Source organism: Pristiophorus japonicus, unplaced genomic scaffold (assembly GCF_044704955.1).
Source record: "Pristiophorus japonicus isolate sPriJap1 unplaced genomic scaffold, sPriJap1.hap1 HAP1_SCAFFOLD_563, whole genome shotgun sequence".
NCBI lineage: Eukaryota > Metazoa > Chordata > Chondrichthyes > Pristiophoridae > Pristiophorus > Pristiophorus japonicus.
Genome location: NW_027254471.1, coordinates 22,501 through 40,000, shown reverse-complemented (window position 1 = coordinate 40,000; position 17,500 = coordinate 22,501). Strand labels below are relative to the sequence as shown.

General features: G+C 48.2%; 1 protein-coding gene across 2 annotated transcripts in view; it reads right to left on the bottom strand.

Moving 5' to 3' along the window:
• Positions 1-17,500, bottom strand: part of LOC139254641 (3',5'-cyclic-AMP phosphodiesterase 4B-like) — a 172,078-nt gene that overhangs the window by 153,178 nt on the left and 1,400 nt on the right. Inside the window, exon 1 of one of the 2 annotated variants that reach the window (XM_070873762.1) lies at positions 1-63. This exon is cut by the window's left edge and continues 20 nt beyond it. The exons of the other annotated variant lie outside the window; for it this stretch is intronic. Within the exon in view, the coding sequence (XP_070729863.1) occupies positions 1-22 (22 nt within the window). The 5' untranslated portion in view covers positions 23-63. Of the gene's footprint in view, positions 64-17,500 lie in introns of those variants that run through there. 2 annotated transcript variants of the gene reach the window in all.

Below are 17,500 nucleotides of genomic sequence, written 5' to 3'. Positions count from 1 at the left end.
CTGAGAAGAGATAGTCAGGCATGGTGGCTGTGTTTGAGGAATTTGATGTCAGGCCAGTGTCCTCTGTTGTCAGAGTGCTGAAGCTAGCTGTTCAGAGCTCGGTCACAGACGGTTCAGGAGGGAGGTCAGACTGACAATTCTGCCTAATTCTGAAGAACTCCTGTGGTTGGTGGCTGTGCTGAAACTGGGAGCAGACCCTGCTGCTGAATGAAAACCGGGATCCCACTTGCTGGCTCTCTGTTACAGCCGATGTGACCCCCTGTGTCGCAGGATGTAAGATCCTACGTCATGTACCCACAGACTGTGCCAACCGCTGTTCTAGTTCATGTTTGACAGTTTTGCTTCCAGGCAATGGGAGCAGGACTTGGGGATGCAGAGCCAATGGAATTCAGACATAATCACTTCCATCTGGGACTCAACTTTCAACGTGGGAGCTCAATATAAAGGCCTAAAGTTGGAGCGGCAATCTGTTGTAATCATGGCCAGACACGTCTAATGAAACCTGATCTGTGTGCGAATGGGCACCTGACGTCAGGAATATGCTGCAGAGTATGTTCCCCTTTCCTCCCGATAACACTGCCCCGGCCACAGTGCTCAGCCTCCCGGTCAGTCAGCGGCCCTGTGATCAGGCGGCACGATGGTCAGGTTAGGATCAGTCCCTTTCAATCCCGCTCCCATCCTGTCTATTTGCAGGCGTGGGGACATAGTGTGAAGCAGTCCCTGACACTCCGGACTGTTCCAGTTGTATTGTAGCCCCTGTACCTGGGAACAGCATGTTCTGTGGGATGAACATCCTCCCTGGATCTCCCTGTGCTGACGCGGGAGCCTGGGACAATGCCGACAGCCAATTGAGTCAAGGGAAAAATTGCTATAGCAACTGCAAAATCTCCTTGGCAACTGCATCTGCAAGTCCTAGGGCTGAGGTATGGCCCCATGTGCAGCACCAGAACCTGGAGATACCAGCACTGCTGGAGTGAGCCTCCCAGCTTCTCACCAGACAAACTCTCCCTGAAAGATCCTGCATTATCAGCCGGATCCATCGTCCTGAGACGCTGAACTGAGACTCGCACCAACTGGCCTGTGATGGGATATTCGGCATCTCCTGTTTCACAGAATGATACGGCACAGGGGGAGGCCATTCGGCCCATCATGCCCGTGCCGGCTCTTTGTCCAGGCAGCAGCAAGGACTATAACAGGCCTCAGTGTCGCTGGGTTAGGGAAGAACAGTTGGGACCAGTGCCCCTCTGTATGTCGCTGAGGACAGGCTAGGTTCAGCTGTGGTCCTCATTCTCTGCCTCCAGAGCAAGTCTAGTGTCCGTGGGACCAAGCTCAACATGGCCAGTGCCCACAGCAGAGAAGGGGAGAACCCTGGGGGACAGGAGGGTGGGTTCAGGGAGTGGGAGGTTGGTGATTGGGACAATCCTACACTGGTGGGATGGGGAGCCAGTGCCTGTGAGGACAGGAGTGGTGATTGAGTGCGACATGGAGAATGGAACAAGGAGAGTGTCGCACTAACGGGGGAAGCCTGGCTCGCGTTTCAGCGGAGGGGATTATCTCGGGGTGGATTGCACTGTTGTGGAGATGGATAGGAGCTAATATGGTGTTTGAAGTACAGATCAGCATTGACATTGTACACTGTCCTGTTGGGGGAGAATTCTCTGCCCCAGAGAGCTGTGGAGGCTGGGTCTTTCAATATATTTAAGATGGAGATAGACAGATTTTTGAATGATAAGGGAGTCAAAGGTTATGGGGAGCGGGCGGGGAAGTGGAGTTGAGGCCAGGATCAGATCAGCCATGATCGTATTAAATGGCGGAGCAGGCTCGAGGGGCCAGGTGGCCTACTCCTGCTCCTATGTCTTATGTTCTTATGAACCTTAGTGAGAAGCCAGTGAAGGGAATGGAATCAGTGTGGACGAGTGGAGTTTGTGGAAAGTGCCGGAAACCATGGCTTCAATAGTCCCAAGGTTCAACTAAAGGAAGTTGTGGGAATTTGTGTCCTAGTCGATATTGCACTCTGACTCTCTCCCATTCTGTACCCGGCTCACTTTCCCTCATTCCCAATCTTCTCTCTCTCCCTTCCCCAGCTCTGTCTCTCCCACACTGCGCTGCCAATAATTTTCCATAAACTAGTGGAAAATGCAGATTTTGTCCAAAGATATTTATCTACCAGCTGCCAAATTATGTTATCAAATATGTAAACAGACTTAAAAAATCCCACATTTTTTGTCACTGATACCTCAGAGAGTCAGCAAGGGAATGGGTTAACCCTTTCATCAAAAACTGCGGGTAAAGCAGAACGACTCACTGTACACCCCGTGTGTCTCAGTGCCCCCTGTACATGTACAGTACACAGGGAGTAAAGGAACGACTCACTCCGTCTGGTACTGTACACCCCGTGTGTCTCAGTGCCCCCTGTACATGTACAGTACACAGGGGGTAAAGGGAACGACTCACTCCGTCTGGTACTGTACACCCCGTGTGTCTCAGTGTCCCCTGTACATGTACAGTACACAGGGAGTAAAGGAACGACTCACTCCGTCTGGTACTGTACACCCCGTGTGTCTCAGTGCCCCCTGTACATGTACAGTACACAGGGGGTAAAGGAATGACTCACTCCGTCTGGTACTGTACACCCCGTGTGTCTCAGTGCCCCCTGTACATGTACAGTACACAGGGGGTAAAGGGAACGACTCACTCCGTCTGGTACTGTACACCCCGTGTGTCTCAGTGCCCCCTGTACATGTACAGCACACAGGGGGTAAAGGGAACGACTCACTCCGTCTGGTACTGTACACCCCGTGTGTCTCTCAGTGTCCCCTGTACATGTACAGTACACAGGGAGTAAAGGAACGACTCACTCCGTCTGGTACTGTACACCCCGTGTGTCTCAGTGTCCCCTGTACATGTACAGCACACAGGGGGTAAAGGGAACGACTCACTCCGTCTGGTACTGTACACCCCGTGTGTCTCTCAGTGTCCCCTGTACATGTACAGTACACAGGGAGTAAAGGAACGACTCACTCCGTCTGGTACTGTACACCCCGTGTGTCTCAGTGTCCCCTGTACATGTACAGTACACAGGGGGTAAAGGAACGACTCACTCCGTCTGGTACTGTACACCCCGTGTGTCTCAGTGCCCCCTGTACATGTACAGTACACAGGGAGTAAAGGAACGACTCACTCCGTCTGGTACTGTACACCCCATGTGTGTCTCAGTGCCCCCTGTACATGTACAGTACACAGGGGGTAAAGGAACGACTCACTCCGTCTGGTACTGTACACCCCGTGTGTCTCAGTGCCCCCTGTACATGTACAGTACACAGGGGGTAAAGGGAACGACTCACTCCGTCTGGTACTGTACACCTTGTGTGTCTCAGTGCCCCCTGTACATGTACAGTACACAGGGGGTAAAGGAACGACTCACTCCGTCTGGTACTGTACACCCCGTGTGTCTCTCAGTGTCCCCTGTACATGTACAGTACACAGGGGGTAAAGGAATGACTCACTCCGTCTGGTACTGTACACCCCGTGTGTCTCTCAGTGTCCCCTGTACATGTACAGTACACAGGGGGTAAAGGGAACGACTCACTCCGTCTGGTACTGTATGATGCACTACAACATAGGATAAAGCACTAATCTGGAGTTACTCCTCACCCTGAAGGGTAACAGCTGTTGCCATGGTAACATTTGCTTCTTCCTTCTCTAAAACGATGAAAATATTTTTTCAAAGAAATATTCCTTAAGATTTTGCATTTTGAAATCTTCACACTTATCTCAGACTTGGTAATCCTGTCTGAAAGTTAAAGTTAAGATGCAAGGAGAGCAGGCGCGGATAAAGGAACGAGCACTTCCAGGGCAGACACATCCCAGGTCAAATTCAAAGCAGATCGCCCCCTGTGCGCTACACTGCACTACAGCTGTAGTAACGTGCTGAAGAAACACGGCACTGACATCACGCTCACCGTGGAATGGACTGAACCACATCGAGAGCTGTCAGAGAAAAGCCACAGTCTTCTGTATCTGGGCTTGTCAACCAAGGTCCCAGAGGAGGCAGGTCAGAGGTGAAAGGTCAGCGTCTGGGGAAATGCACTAGCTGGGATTCGGTACAATCTCTCACTGGTATACGCCGGCCTTTGGAAGGCACGATAGATTGGCCGCCCTATGCGACCCACTGTAGCTCGTGCAGGGATGCCCTGCCTGCTGGGGTGAGCTTTACACAAGGCCCCGAGTTCCATCTCTGATCTCAGTATGGATTGAACAATTGGTCTCAGCCCCTGGGCTAGGGAGGAGCAGGAGTCCTGCTCCTGGTCATATACATAGTGTAAAGGCCTTACACAATACCACAAATCCACACGAGGCACAATCTATGGACAAGGTCACTCCATGACCTGAACCTTTATTCACGGGACCAAGAAGTGATGACCTTGCGTGGGACCTCCCTTTATATACCTGGATGGCCAGGTGAGGAGTGTCTCCCACAAGTTCGCCCCCTGTGGTCAAGGTGTGCATTTCTTACGTATATACAGTATTGCAGTGTTATTACATAAAGGTTACATACATGACATCACCTCCCCCTCAACATCTTATTGGGATCATAGGTTAAATCTCTCGGGTGGTCTGCGCTCTCTCGTGGAGCGCCGCAGCTGGGGCTCTGGTTGTTGAGCCTTGGTATGCGTGTCTGTCCCCTGTGGTGATTCCGGCCTGTCCGGGCTGACCACAGGGACTGTGCATGCTGCTCGTTCACTGGCGGTGGTGTGAATACCATCTCATGCTGAACTTTTATTTTTTATTTGGTCCAGATGCTTGCGGCATATCTGCCCATTGTTAAGTTTAACCACGATTACCCTATTCCCCTCTTTGTCTATTACAGTAACTTCAAGCCATTTGGGCCCCAAAGCATGATTGAGAACAAATACGGGGTCATCAATTTCTATACATCTCCCCCTTGAATTTCGGTCATGGTACTCGTTTTGGGACTGGCGCTTGCCCTCAACTATGTCGGACAGGACTGGATGAATGAGGGACAACCGAGTTTTGAGTGTTCGTTTCATGAATAGCTCCGCGGGCGGGACTCCCGTGAGTGAGTGCGGTTGGGACCTATAGGCCAGCAGGAGGCGCGATAGCCGGCATTGAAGGGAGGGTCCTTGAATCCGGAGCATGCCTTGCTTTATGATTTGGACCGCACGTTCCACCTGGCCATTGAAGGGCAGCTTGAACGGTTAATGCCATTACCCGACATGAACTCCCAGAATTCGTAACTTGTGAAACACGGGCCATTATCGCTAACAAGGATGTCCAGCAAGCCGTGGGTCGCAAAGACCGCGCGCAGACTCTCCATGGTACTGGATGTCGTGCACGAATTCAAAATGATGCACTCGATCCATTTCGAGTACGCATCAACCACAATGAGAAACATTTTCCCCATGAACGGGCCCGCATAGTCTACGTGAATACGTGACCATGGCCTGGTGGCCAGGGCCACGGGCTGAGCGGGGCCTCCCTGGGGGCATTACCCAGCTGGGCACACGTCGTGCACCTGCGAACACAGTGTTCCAGGTCTGAATCAATTTCCGGCCACCACACATGTGATCAGGCAATGGCCTTCATCAGCACGATGCCTGGGTGCTCACTGTGGAGTTCCCTGATGAATGCTTCCCTGCCCCTCTGGGGTATGACTACTCGACTGCCCCATAGTAGGCAGTGGGCTTGGATGGAGAGCTCATCCATCCGTCTGTGAAACGGTCTGACCTCCTCAGGGCATGCTCCGTGTGCAGGTGCCCAATCCCCAGTCAGGACACATTTCTTAATCAAGGATAGGAGGGGATCTCTGTTGGTCCAGATTTTGATCTGGCGGGCTGTGATGGGGGAGCCTGCGCTGTCAAAGGCATCGACAGCCATGACCATCTCAGCGCGTGGCTCCGCTGCCCCCTCGGTGGTGCCAGTGAGAGCCTGCTGAGTGCATCAGCGCAATTTTCAGTGCCGGGCCGGTGCCGTATGGTGTGGTCATAAGCAGCGAGCGTGAGAGCCCATCGCTGTATGCGAGCTGACGCATTGGCATTGACAGCCTTGCTGTCTGACAGCAGGGATGTTAACAGCTTGTGGTCCGTTTTTATTCGAACCTCCTGCCAAAAAGGTGTCTCCCACAAGTTCACCCCCTGTGGTCAAGGTGTGCATTTCTTATGTATATGCAGTATTGCAGTGTTGTTACATAAAGGTTACATACATGGAACATAGGAACATAAGAACATAAGAATTAGGAACAGGAGTAGGCCATCTAGCCCCTCGAGCCTGCTCCGCCATTCAACAAGATCATGGCTGATCTGGCCGTGGACTCAGCTCCACTTACCCGCCCGCTCCCCGTAACCCTTAATTCCCTTATTGGTTAAAAATCTATCTATCTGTGATTTGAATACATTCAATGTCTAGCCTCAACTGCTTCCTTGGGCAGACAATTCCACAGATTCACACCCTCTGGGAGAAGAAATTCCTTCTCAACTCGGTTTTAAATTGGCTCCCCCGTATTTTGAGGCTGTGTCCCCTAGTTCTAGTCTCCCCAACCAGTGAAAACAACCTCTCTGCCTCTATCTTGTCTATCCCTTTCATTATTTTAAATGTTTCTATAAGATCACCCCTCATCCTTCTGAACTCCAACGAGTAAAGACCCAGTCTACTCAATCTATCATCATAAGGTAACTCCCTCATCTCCGGAATCAGCCTAGTGAATCGTCTCTGTACCCCTTCCAAAGCTAGTATATCCTTCCTTAAGTAAGGTGACCAAAACTGCACGCAGTACTCCAGGTGCGGCCTCACCAATACCCTGTACAGTTGCAGCAGGACCTCCCTGCTTTTGTACTCCATCCCTCTCGCAATGAAGACCAACATTCCATTCGCCTTCCTGATTACCTGCTGTACCTGCAAACTAACTTTTTGGGATTCATGCACAAGGACCCCCAGGTCCCTCTGCATCTCAGCATGTTGTAATTCCTCCCCATTCAAATAATATTCCCTTTTACTGTTTTTTTTTCCAAGGTGGATGAACTCACATTTTCCGACATTGTATTCCATCTGCCAAACCTTAGCCCATTCGCTTAACCTATCGAAATCTCTTTGCAGCCTCTCTGTGTCCTCTACACAACCCGCTTTCCCACTAATTTTTGTGTCATCTGCACATTTTGTTACACTACACTTTGTCCCCTCTTCCAGGTCATCTATGTATATTGTAAACAATTGTGGTCCCAGCAGCGATCCCTGTGGCACACCACTAACCACCGATTTCCAACCGGAAAAGGACCCATTTATCCCGACTCTCTGCTTTCTGTTAGCCAGCCAATTCTCTATCCATGCTAATACATTTCCTCTGACTCCGCGTACCTTTATCTTCTGCAGTAACCTTTTGTGTGGCGCCTTATCGAATGCCTTTTGGAAATCTAAATACACCACATCCTTCGGTACACCTCTATCCACCATGCTCGTTATATCCTCAAAGAATTCCAGTAAGTTAGTTAAACATGATTTCCCCTTCATGAATCCATGCTGCGTCTGCTTGATTGCACTATTCCTATCTAGATGTCCCGCTATTTCTTCCTTAATGATAGTTTCAAGCATTTTCCCCACTACAGATGTTAAAGTAATAGGAGGAGGTCATTGATCCCCGTGAGCCTGTTCCGCCATTCAGTGAGATCATGGCTGATTTGCGACCTAACTCCATATACCCGCCATTGCCCCATATCTCTTAATACCTTTGGTTAACAGAAATCTACTAATCTGTGATTTAAAATTAACAATTGATCGAGCATCAATTGCCTTTTGTGGAAGAGAGTTCCAAACTTCTACCGCCCTGTGTGTGTGTAGAGTGTTTCCTCATTTCACTCCTGAAAGGCCAGGCTCTAATGTTTAGACTGTGCCCCCTAGTCGTAGACTCCCCAACCAGCGGGAATAGCTTCTCTCTATCTACCCAATAACTTAAAACCTTCGATCAAATCACTTCTTAACCTTGTAAATTCTAGGAAATACAAGCCTAATTTGTATAATCTCTCCTCGTAACTTAACCCTTGGAGTCCAGGTATCATTCTGGTAAACCTACACTGCACTCCCTCCAAGACCAATATACCCTCCCTAAGATGTGGGGCCCAGAACTGCTCACAGTGCTCCAGGTGTGGCCCAACCAGGATTTGTACAGCTGCAGCGTAACTTCTACTCCCTAGCCTTTTTGATTATTATCTGTACCTGTTCATGACATGAGAGTTCGAGAGTTCGAGAGATCGGGAGTTCGGAGGTCCGAGAGGTCGGTGAGTCGGTAGGCCCTGAGGTCAGTGAGTCGGGAGTTTGGAGGCTGTAAGTTCGGAGGCCACAGAGGTCGGTGAGGTGAGTTGGTGAGTAGCTCTCTTTTCTCTATTTCTTTTAAAGGAGAGTTTAAACTAGATAAGGCTAACTAGAGGGATGGCAGTGCAGCTCAGTCCCGTGGAATGCACATCATGCGGCATGTGGGAAGTCCTGGATGTTTCGCGCAGCCCAGACAACCCTGTGTGCAGCAAGTGTCTACAGATTCAACTGCTCGAGCTCCGCGTTTTGGAGCTGGAGCAATGGGTGGAGTCAATAAGATGCATCCACGAGGCTGAGAGCTACGTGGACAGCACGTTTCAGGAGGTGGTCACCCTGCAGCTTAAAGGCGTGCAGGTAGAGGGGGAGTGGGTGACCACCAGACACAGTAAGTGTGCTCGGCAGGTAGTGCAGGAGTCCTCCCCGTGAGTCCATCTCACTTTCAAACCGACATTCACTTCTGAGTATCGGTGAGGACGATGGTGCCTCTGGGGAATGCAGCCAGAGCCAATTCCAAGGCCCCACGGGCGGCTCAGCTGCACAGGGGGAGGGACAAAGAACACAAGGGCCCTAGTGATAGGGGATTCTGTAGTTAGGGGAACGGACAGGCCTTTCTGCGGCCGTAGACATGACTCACAAATGGTTTTGTGCCTTCCTGGTGCCAGGATCAAGGATGTCACAGAGCGGACACAGGGCATCCTGGGGGCACAGAGGGTAAACAGCTAGAGGTCGTGGTCCATCTCGGGACCAACGACATCGGTAAAATGAGGGATGAGATCCTACAGGAAGAATTTAGGGAGCTAGGAAGAAAATTAAAGGGTAAGACCTCAAAGGTAGTAATCTCTAGGTTTCTACCGGTGCCACTTGCTAATGAGTATAAGAACAGAAGGATAGCGAGGATGAACACGTGGCTGGAAAGTTGGTTTCGGAGGGAGGGCTTTAAATTCTTGAGGCATTGGGACCGCTTCTGGGGAAGATGGGAACTGTACAAACCGGAGGGGTTATACCTCAATAGCGCTGGGACCAATATCCTCGCGGGGAGTTTTGCTCGTGCTGTTGGGGAGAGTTTAAACTAGCTTGGCAGGGGGATGGGAACCTGAGAATGAATCCAAAAGGGAAGGAAGTAAAGCAGAAGTTGGATAGCAAGAATCTAGAAAGCGAATCTGTAAGACAGAGGAAACAGGGTTCAGTATGTAGTAAGCAAGGGGGTCTTCCTGTGCTGAATGGTATATACTTTAATGCAAGGAGTATAGCGAATAAGGCAGATGAGCTAAGAGCACAGGTAGACACTTGGGAGTATGACATTATAGCCATTACAGAAACATGGCTGAAAGAGGGGCAGGTTTGGCAGATCAATATTCCTGGCTACAGGATAGTTAGACAAGATAAAGAGGGGGTAAAAAGGGCGGGGGGAGGTTGCAGTACTGATTAAAGAAACTATTACAGCGGTGAGGAGGGATGATATGTTGGAGAGATCATCAAATAAGGCCATATGGGTCGAATTGAAAAATAAAAAAGGGGCGATCACACTGCTGGGCGTGTATTATAGACCCCCAAACAGTGGGAGGGAGATAGAGGAGCAAATATGTAGGCAAATTGCTGGGAAGTCTAAAAACCATACGGTAGTAATAGTAGGGGATTTTAACTATCCAAATATTGATTGGGACAAATATTGTGAAGGTTATAGAGGGTGCGGAATTCTGGAGATGCATTCAAGAGAACTTTTTTAGTCAGTATGTAGCACGCCCAACACGAGAGGGGCGGTCTTGGATTTAGTTTTGGGGAATGAAGCTGGGCAGGTTGAAGGGGTATTAGTGGGGGAGCACTTGGGTGCTAGTGATCATAATTCAGTCAGATTCAACTTGGTTATGAATAAGGACAAGGATAGGCCTGGAAAAGAAGTTCCGAATTGGGGAAAAGCTAACTTTGCTAAGTTAAGGAGCGCTTTGGCCATAGTGGACTGGAAACAGCTACTTGTGGGTAAATCAGTGTCGGAACAGTGGGAGGCATTCAAGGAGGAGATCCGGAATGCTCAGGCCAAACATGTGCCCTTAGAGAAAAAGGCTGGGAAAAATAATTCTAGAGCCCCCTGGATGTCTTGGGACTTACAGGGGAGGATTAAGAAAAAAAGGGACGTTTATATCATATATCAACAGCTAAATACTTTAGAATCTTTAGAGGAATATAGAAAGTTAAGAGGCAAAATTAAAAAGGATATTAGGAATGCTAAGAGAGAGCACGAGAAATTCTTGACCAGTAAAATTAAGGAAAACCCAAAGATGTTCTATAAATATATTAAGAGTAAGAGGGTAACTAAAGAAAGGGTAGGGCTTATTAAAGACCATGAGGGTAATCTTTGTATGGAGACGGAAGATGTTGGTAAGGTTCTTAACGAATACTTTGCATCTGTTTTCACAAAGGAAAGGGGCAATGCAGATACTGCTATCGAGGAGGAGTGTGATATTCTGGATGAAATAAATATAGTGAGAGAGGAAGTATTGAGGGGTTTAGCAGCTTTGAAAGTAGATAAGTCCCCAGGCCCGGATGAAATGCATCCCAAGCTGTTGAGCGAAGTAAAAGAGGAAATAGCAGAGGCCTTGACCATCATTTTCCAGTCCTCTTTGGATATGGCCGGAGGATTGGAGGACTGCTAATGTGGTACCCTTGTTTAAGAAGGGAGAAAGGGATAGGCCGAGTAATTACAGGCCTGTCATCCTAACATCAGTGGTGGGAAAATTATTGGAAAAAATCCTGAAAGACAGGATAAATCTGCATTTGGATAGGCAAGGATTAATTAGGGACAGTCAGCACGGATTTGTTAAGGGAAGATCGTGTTTGACCAACCCGATTGAATTTTTTGAAGAGGTAACCAAGAGGGTCGATGAGGGTAGTGCGTACGATGTAGTATATATGGACTTTAGCAAGGCTTTTGATAAGGTCCCACATGGTAGACTGGTCACGAAGGTTAAAGCCCATGGGATCCAGGGCAAAGTGGCAAGTTGGATCCAAAATTGGCTCGGAGGTAGGAAGCAAAGGGTAATGCTTGATGGATGTTTTTGTGACTGGAAAGATGTTTCCAGTGGGGTTCCGCAGGGCTCAGTACTGGGAACCTTGCTTTTTGAGGTATATATCAACAATTTAGATTTGAATATAGGGAGTATGATTAAGAAGTTTGCAGACGACACTAAAATTGGCTGTGTGGTTGATAATGAAGAGGAAATTCATGGGCTGCAGGAGGATATCAATCTACTGGTCAGGTGGGCAGAGCAGTGGCAAATGGAATTTAATTCAGAGAAGTGTGAGATGATGCACTTTGGGAGGGCTAATAAGGAAAGGGTATAAACATTAAATGGTAGGTCACTTAATAGTGTAGATGAACAAAGGGACCTTGGAGTGCTTTCCACAGATCCCTGAAAGTAGCAGGCCAGATGGATAAAGTGGTTACGAAGGCATACGGAATGCTTGCCTGTATTGGCCGAGGTATAGAATATAAGAGCAGGGAGGTTATGCTTAAATTGTACGATACTTTGGTTAGGCCACAGCTGGAGTACTGCATGCAGTTCTGGTCGCCGTATTATAGGAAGAATGTGATTGCACTAGAGAGGGTGCAGAGGAGATTTACTAGGATGCTGCCTGGAATGGAGAATCTTAGTTATGAGGACAGATTGGATAGGCTGGGTTTGTTCTCATTGGAACAGAGGAGATTGAGAGGAGACCTCATTGAGGTGTACAAAATATTGAGGGGCCTGGACGAAGTGGATAGTAAGGGTCTATTTCCAATTGTGGAGGGGTCTTTTACGAGGGGGCATAGTTTTAAGGTGGTTGGTGGAAGGTTTAGAGGGGATTTGAGGGGGGCTTCTTTACACAGAGGGTTGTGGGGATCTGGAACTCGCTGCATGGAAGAGTGGTGGATGAGAAAACCCTCACCACTTTTAAGAGATGGTTGGATGGGCACTTAAAGTGCAGTAACCTGCAGGGTTACAGACCTAGAGCTGGTAATTGGGATTAGACTGGATGACCTTTTGTTGGACGGCGCAGATATAATGGTGAGTACTGCAGGGAATAGAATACGGCCAGGGGGATCTCCTGGACTAGTGTCGATCGCCTGGATGGGTCGGAGAGAAATTTTCCCAGATTTTTCTCCCTAAATTGGCCTGGGTTTTTATCTGTGTTTTTGCCTCTCCCAGGAGATCACATGGCTCCGGTTGGGGTGGAGTGGAGAATGTTTCAGTATAAGGGGTGTCGCAGTTGTGTGAGGCGGACTGGTTGGGCTGGGTGCTCTTTGCCTTTCCGCCATTGTTCATGGGTTTATATGTAACCTTCAGGGCTGCTGACCGAGGGCCGTGCGGCTCTTTGTCGGCCGGTGCGGACACGATGGGCTGAAATGGCCTCCTTCTGCGTTGTAAATTTTTATGTTTCTATGTTAATGATCTATGTACCTGAACCACCAAGTCTCTTTGGAACTCCACTGTTTTTAGCTTTTCACCATTTAGAAAGTACCCTGTTCTATCCTTTTTAGGTCCAAAATGAAATTCATTTGCCAGTTTTGCCCATTCGCTTAATCTATCAACATTCCTGTGTAATTTTATGCTTTCATCTACACGGTCTACAATGCTGCCTATCTTGGTGTCATCAGTAAATGTGGATATGTGGCTTTCAATCCCATCATCAAAGTCGTTAATAAATACAATGAATAGTTGAAGCCCCAACACAGATCCCTGCGGCACACCACTAGTTACATCCTGCTAATTACAGCATCTCAGAATCATAAACATTTTCAGCACAGAAGGAGGCCAAACGGTCCATCGTGTCCGTGCCGGCCGACAAAGAGCTACCCAGCCTAACCCCACTTTCCAGCTCTGGGTCCATAACCCTGTAGGTTACGGCACTTCAGGTGCACGTCCAAGTACTTTTAAAATGTGCTGAGGGTTCCTGCCTCTACCACCCTTTCAGGCAGTGAGTTCCAGACCCCCACCACCCTCTGGGTGAAAACAGTTCCCCTCAAATCCCATCTAAACCTCCTACCACTTACTTTAAATCTATGCCCCCTGGTTATTGACCCCTCAGCTAAGGGGAATAGGTCCTTCCTATCCAGGCCCCTCATAATTTTATACACCTCAATAAGGTCTCCCCTCAGCCTCCTCTGTTGCAAAGCAAACAACCCCAGCCTATCCAATGTTTCCTCATAGCTAAAATTCTCCAGTCCTGGCAACATCCTCGTAAATATCCTCTGTAACATCTCTCGTGCAATCACATCCTTCCTGTAATGTGGTGACCAGAACTGCACGCAGTACTCTAGCTGTGGCCTAACTAGTGTTTTATACAGTTCAAGCATAACCTCCCTGCTCTTGTATTCCATGCCTCAACTAATAAAGGCAAGTATTCCGTATGCCTTATTAACCACCTTATCTACCTATCCTGCTACCTTCAGGGATCTGTGGACATGCACTCCAAGGTCTCTTTTCTCTGCATTTCTCAGTATCCTACCATTTAATGTGTATTCCCTTGCCTTGTTAGCCCTCCCCAAATGCATTATCTCACACTTCTCCAGATTTGAATTCCATTTGCTACTGTTCTGCCCACCTGACCAGTTGATTGATATCTTCCTGCAGTCTTCAGCTTTCTTCTTCATTATCAACCACACGGACAATTTTTGTAACATCTGCAAACTTTTTAATCATACCCCCTACATTCAAGTCCAAATCATTGATATATACCATAAAAAGCAAGGGACCTAGTACTGAGCCCTGTGGAACCCATCAACCATTACCCTTTGCTTCCTGCCTCTGAGCCAATTTTGGATCCAACTTGCCACTTTGCCCTGGATCCCGTGGGATTTTACTTTCATAACCAGTCTGCTATGTGGAACCTTATCAAAAGCCTTGCTAAAATCCATATATACTACATCAAATGTACTACCCTCATCGACCCTCCTTGATACCTCCTCAAAAAATTCTATCAAGTTAGTCAGACACGACCTTCCCTTAACAAATCCATGCTGGCTGTCCTTGATTAATCCGTGTTTTTCGAAAAGAAGAATTATCCTGTCCCTCAGAATTTTTTCCAATAACTTTCCCACCACCGTGATTAGGCTGACTGGCCTGTAATTACTCGGTCTATCCCTTTCTCCCTTCTTAAACAATGGTACAACGTTAGCAGTCCTCCGGCACCACACCTGTAGCAAGAGAATATTGGAAAATGATGGTCAGAGCCTTTGCTATTTCCTCCCTTGCTTCTCTTAACAGCCTGGGATATATTTCATCCAGGCCTGGGGATTTATCCACTTTCAAAGATTCTAAACCCCTTAATACTTCTTCTCTCATTATATTTATTTCATCTAATATTTCACCTGGCCATGATCCATATTCTCTGTCTCCTGCCGCTCAGCCAATTTCCTAACCAGGTCAATAATTTGCCCTAATTCCATGGGTTTCAACCTTAGTTAACAGTTTCTTATGAGGGACTTTATCAAATGCCTTCAAATAACATCCATAGACATTCCTCTGCCCACTACTTTAGTCACTTCCTCAAAAAATTCAACCTTTTACAAATCCATCGGCTGAAAATTGTCAAGGTGTTCAGTCACCCTATCCTTAATTATAGACACGAGTAATTTCCCCACAACAGATGTTGGGCTAACTGGTCTATAATTCCCTGATTTCCCTCTCTCACCATTTTTAAATAGCGGTGTGACTTGTGCAAATTACCAATCTAAAGGAACGATTCCTGAATCGAGAGAACGCTGGAAGATTATAGTTGGCCATCGGCAATGTCTCACCTACTTCCTTTTAAACTCTGGGATAGAAACCATCTGGCCCTGGGGATTTGTCACTCTTCAGTCCCATTATTTTCTTCATTACTGTTATTTTACTTACATTAATTTTATTGAGTCCCTGTCCCCGATTCAGTATTAGTCTCCTTGGGATTTCTGGCATCCTCTTCCTCGACTGTAAATACTGATGCACAGTACTTACTCAACACGCCCGCCATTTCCGTATTATCAATGATAATATCACCGCTTTCAGTTTTTAAGGGGCCGACATTGCTCCTGACAATCCTCTATTTCCTAATGTAACTGTAAAAATATTGTGTGTTGGTTTTGATCTTCCTTTGCAAGTTTTTTCTCACACTCCCTTCTTGTAGCTCTTACTGTCTGTTTTGTGACCCTTCGCTGTTCTTTGTATCTTTCCCATTGGCCAGGATCGCTGCTAATGTTTACATATCTGTATGTTTTTTCTTTGAGTCTGATGCTGTCCCTCACCTCTCTAGCCACGCATGGCTGTTTTTTAGCAAGTAGAGCTCTTGCCCCTCAGGGATATAAACTGGTTCTGTAGCACGTTAAATTATTGTTTGAACATCTCCCACTGATCTTCTGCCATTTTACCCATTAACAGATTGGCCCAGTTTACTGTGGGCGGTCTCTGTCTCATCCCATTAAAGTCGGCTTTACCCAAATCTACAATCTTACTCGCTGTTTCGCATTTCTCCCTCTCCACTGCTACATTGAACTTGATCATGTTATGATCGCTATTGGATAAATGTCCACGCACTGTTAGGCTGTTAACTAAATCTGGCTCATTACTCATTACTAAATCTAATATGGCTTGCCCCCGTGTTGCCTCTGGGACATATTGTTGTAGAAAACTATCCCGGACACACTCGAGGTATTCACTACCTTTCTGACAGGTGCTTGTCTGCTTTTCCTAATCTATATGTAAGGCAAATTCTCCATTAAAACCACTCTGCCTTTACTACATGCCTGTATAATCTCTGCATTTATACAATCTAGCACTTCACAGCTGTGACCACTCCCACAACTCCCACTACACTCTTAAATCCTTTCCTTTTTTTTATTTCTTAATTCTACCCATAAAAACGCCACTGCCTGCTCTCTTTATATCCTTGCTTATCATTGAAGTGATTGCATCCTTAATCACTAAGGCTACTTCTTCCCCCTCTGCCATTTTCCCTAACGTTCCTGTAGACCTTACAACCGAGTGTATTTAATTGCCAGGCCTGACCGCCTTGCAGCCATGTCTCAGTAATGGCCACCGTGTCAGACCCTCCAATTTGAATTTGACACTGATGTCAGATGATGCTCCCCCTAGTCGAGCAGGCTACCCACACTCACTGTCCAAGCTAGCATGTGAAGAATGGGCATCGGGATGGGGTACTGGGTGGTACCCGACACCCATAGAACCAAAACCGGGACAGGAGGGGGAATTGGACAAAAAGAAAGGTCGCTGCTCGAGTCACCCAGTCACCCTGACCACAACTCATTATCAGTACAATCAGAGGGTCTTCGAAAGGTCAACAAACATCTGGGAGAGGCTCATGAACATAATAAGAACATAAGAAATAGGAGCAGGAGTCAGCCATTTGGCCCCTCGAGCCTGCTCCGCCATTCAATAAGATCGCGGCTGATCCGATCCTGGCCTTAATTCTACTTCCTTGCCCACTCCTCATAACCCTTGACTCCCTTATCATTCAAAAATCTGTCAATCTCCACCTTAAATATCTTCAATGACCCAGCATCCACAGCTCCCTGGGGCAGAGAATTCCAAAGAAAATGAACACATCATATACACTGAAGGAGACCCTTCCACAGACTGTGATAACAGCACATTACTACAACTTGCATTGATATAGCAGCATGAACATAACAAGGGATGAAAGTACAAGACAACAGCCAGATGCTTTCATCAATCTGAGACGGTATGAGGAGACAAGTTGGGTTGGGCCTGGCTGGGCTGGGCCGGGCCGGGCTGGGCTGGGCTGGGTTGGGGTGCGTTGGGCTGGGCTGGGCTGGGTTGGGGTGCGTTGGGCTGGGCCGGGCCGGGCTGGGCTGGGCTGGGTTGCATTGGGCTAGACCAGGCTCGGCTGGGCCAGGCTGGGCCGGGCCAGGGTGTGTTGGGCCGGGCTGGGCCGGGCTGGGCTGGGCTGGACCGGGCCGGGCTGGGCTGGGTTGCATTGGGCTAGACCAGGCTCGGCTGGGCCAGGCTGGGCCGGGCCAGGGTGTGTTGGGCCGGGCTGGGCCGGGCTGGGCCACTTGGCGTTGTGCACTCTCTGTGTAAGTAGAACACGTTGAAGCACATTGAGTCCAGAGTGTGAACCAGTGAGCGGGCTGGGTGGACAGGCTGACAATAAGTTGGAGGGGGCGTGTTTACAGGCACGGCTGTGT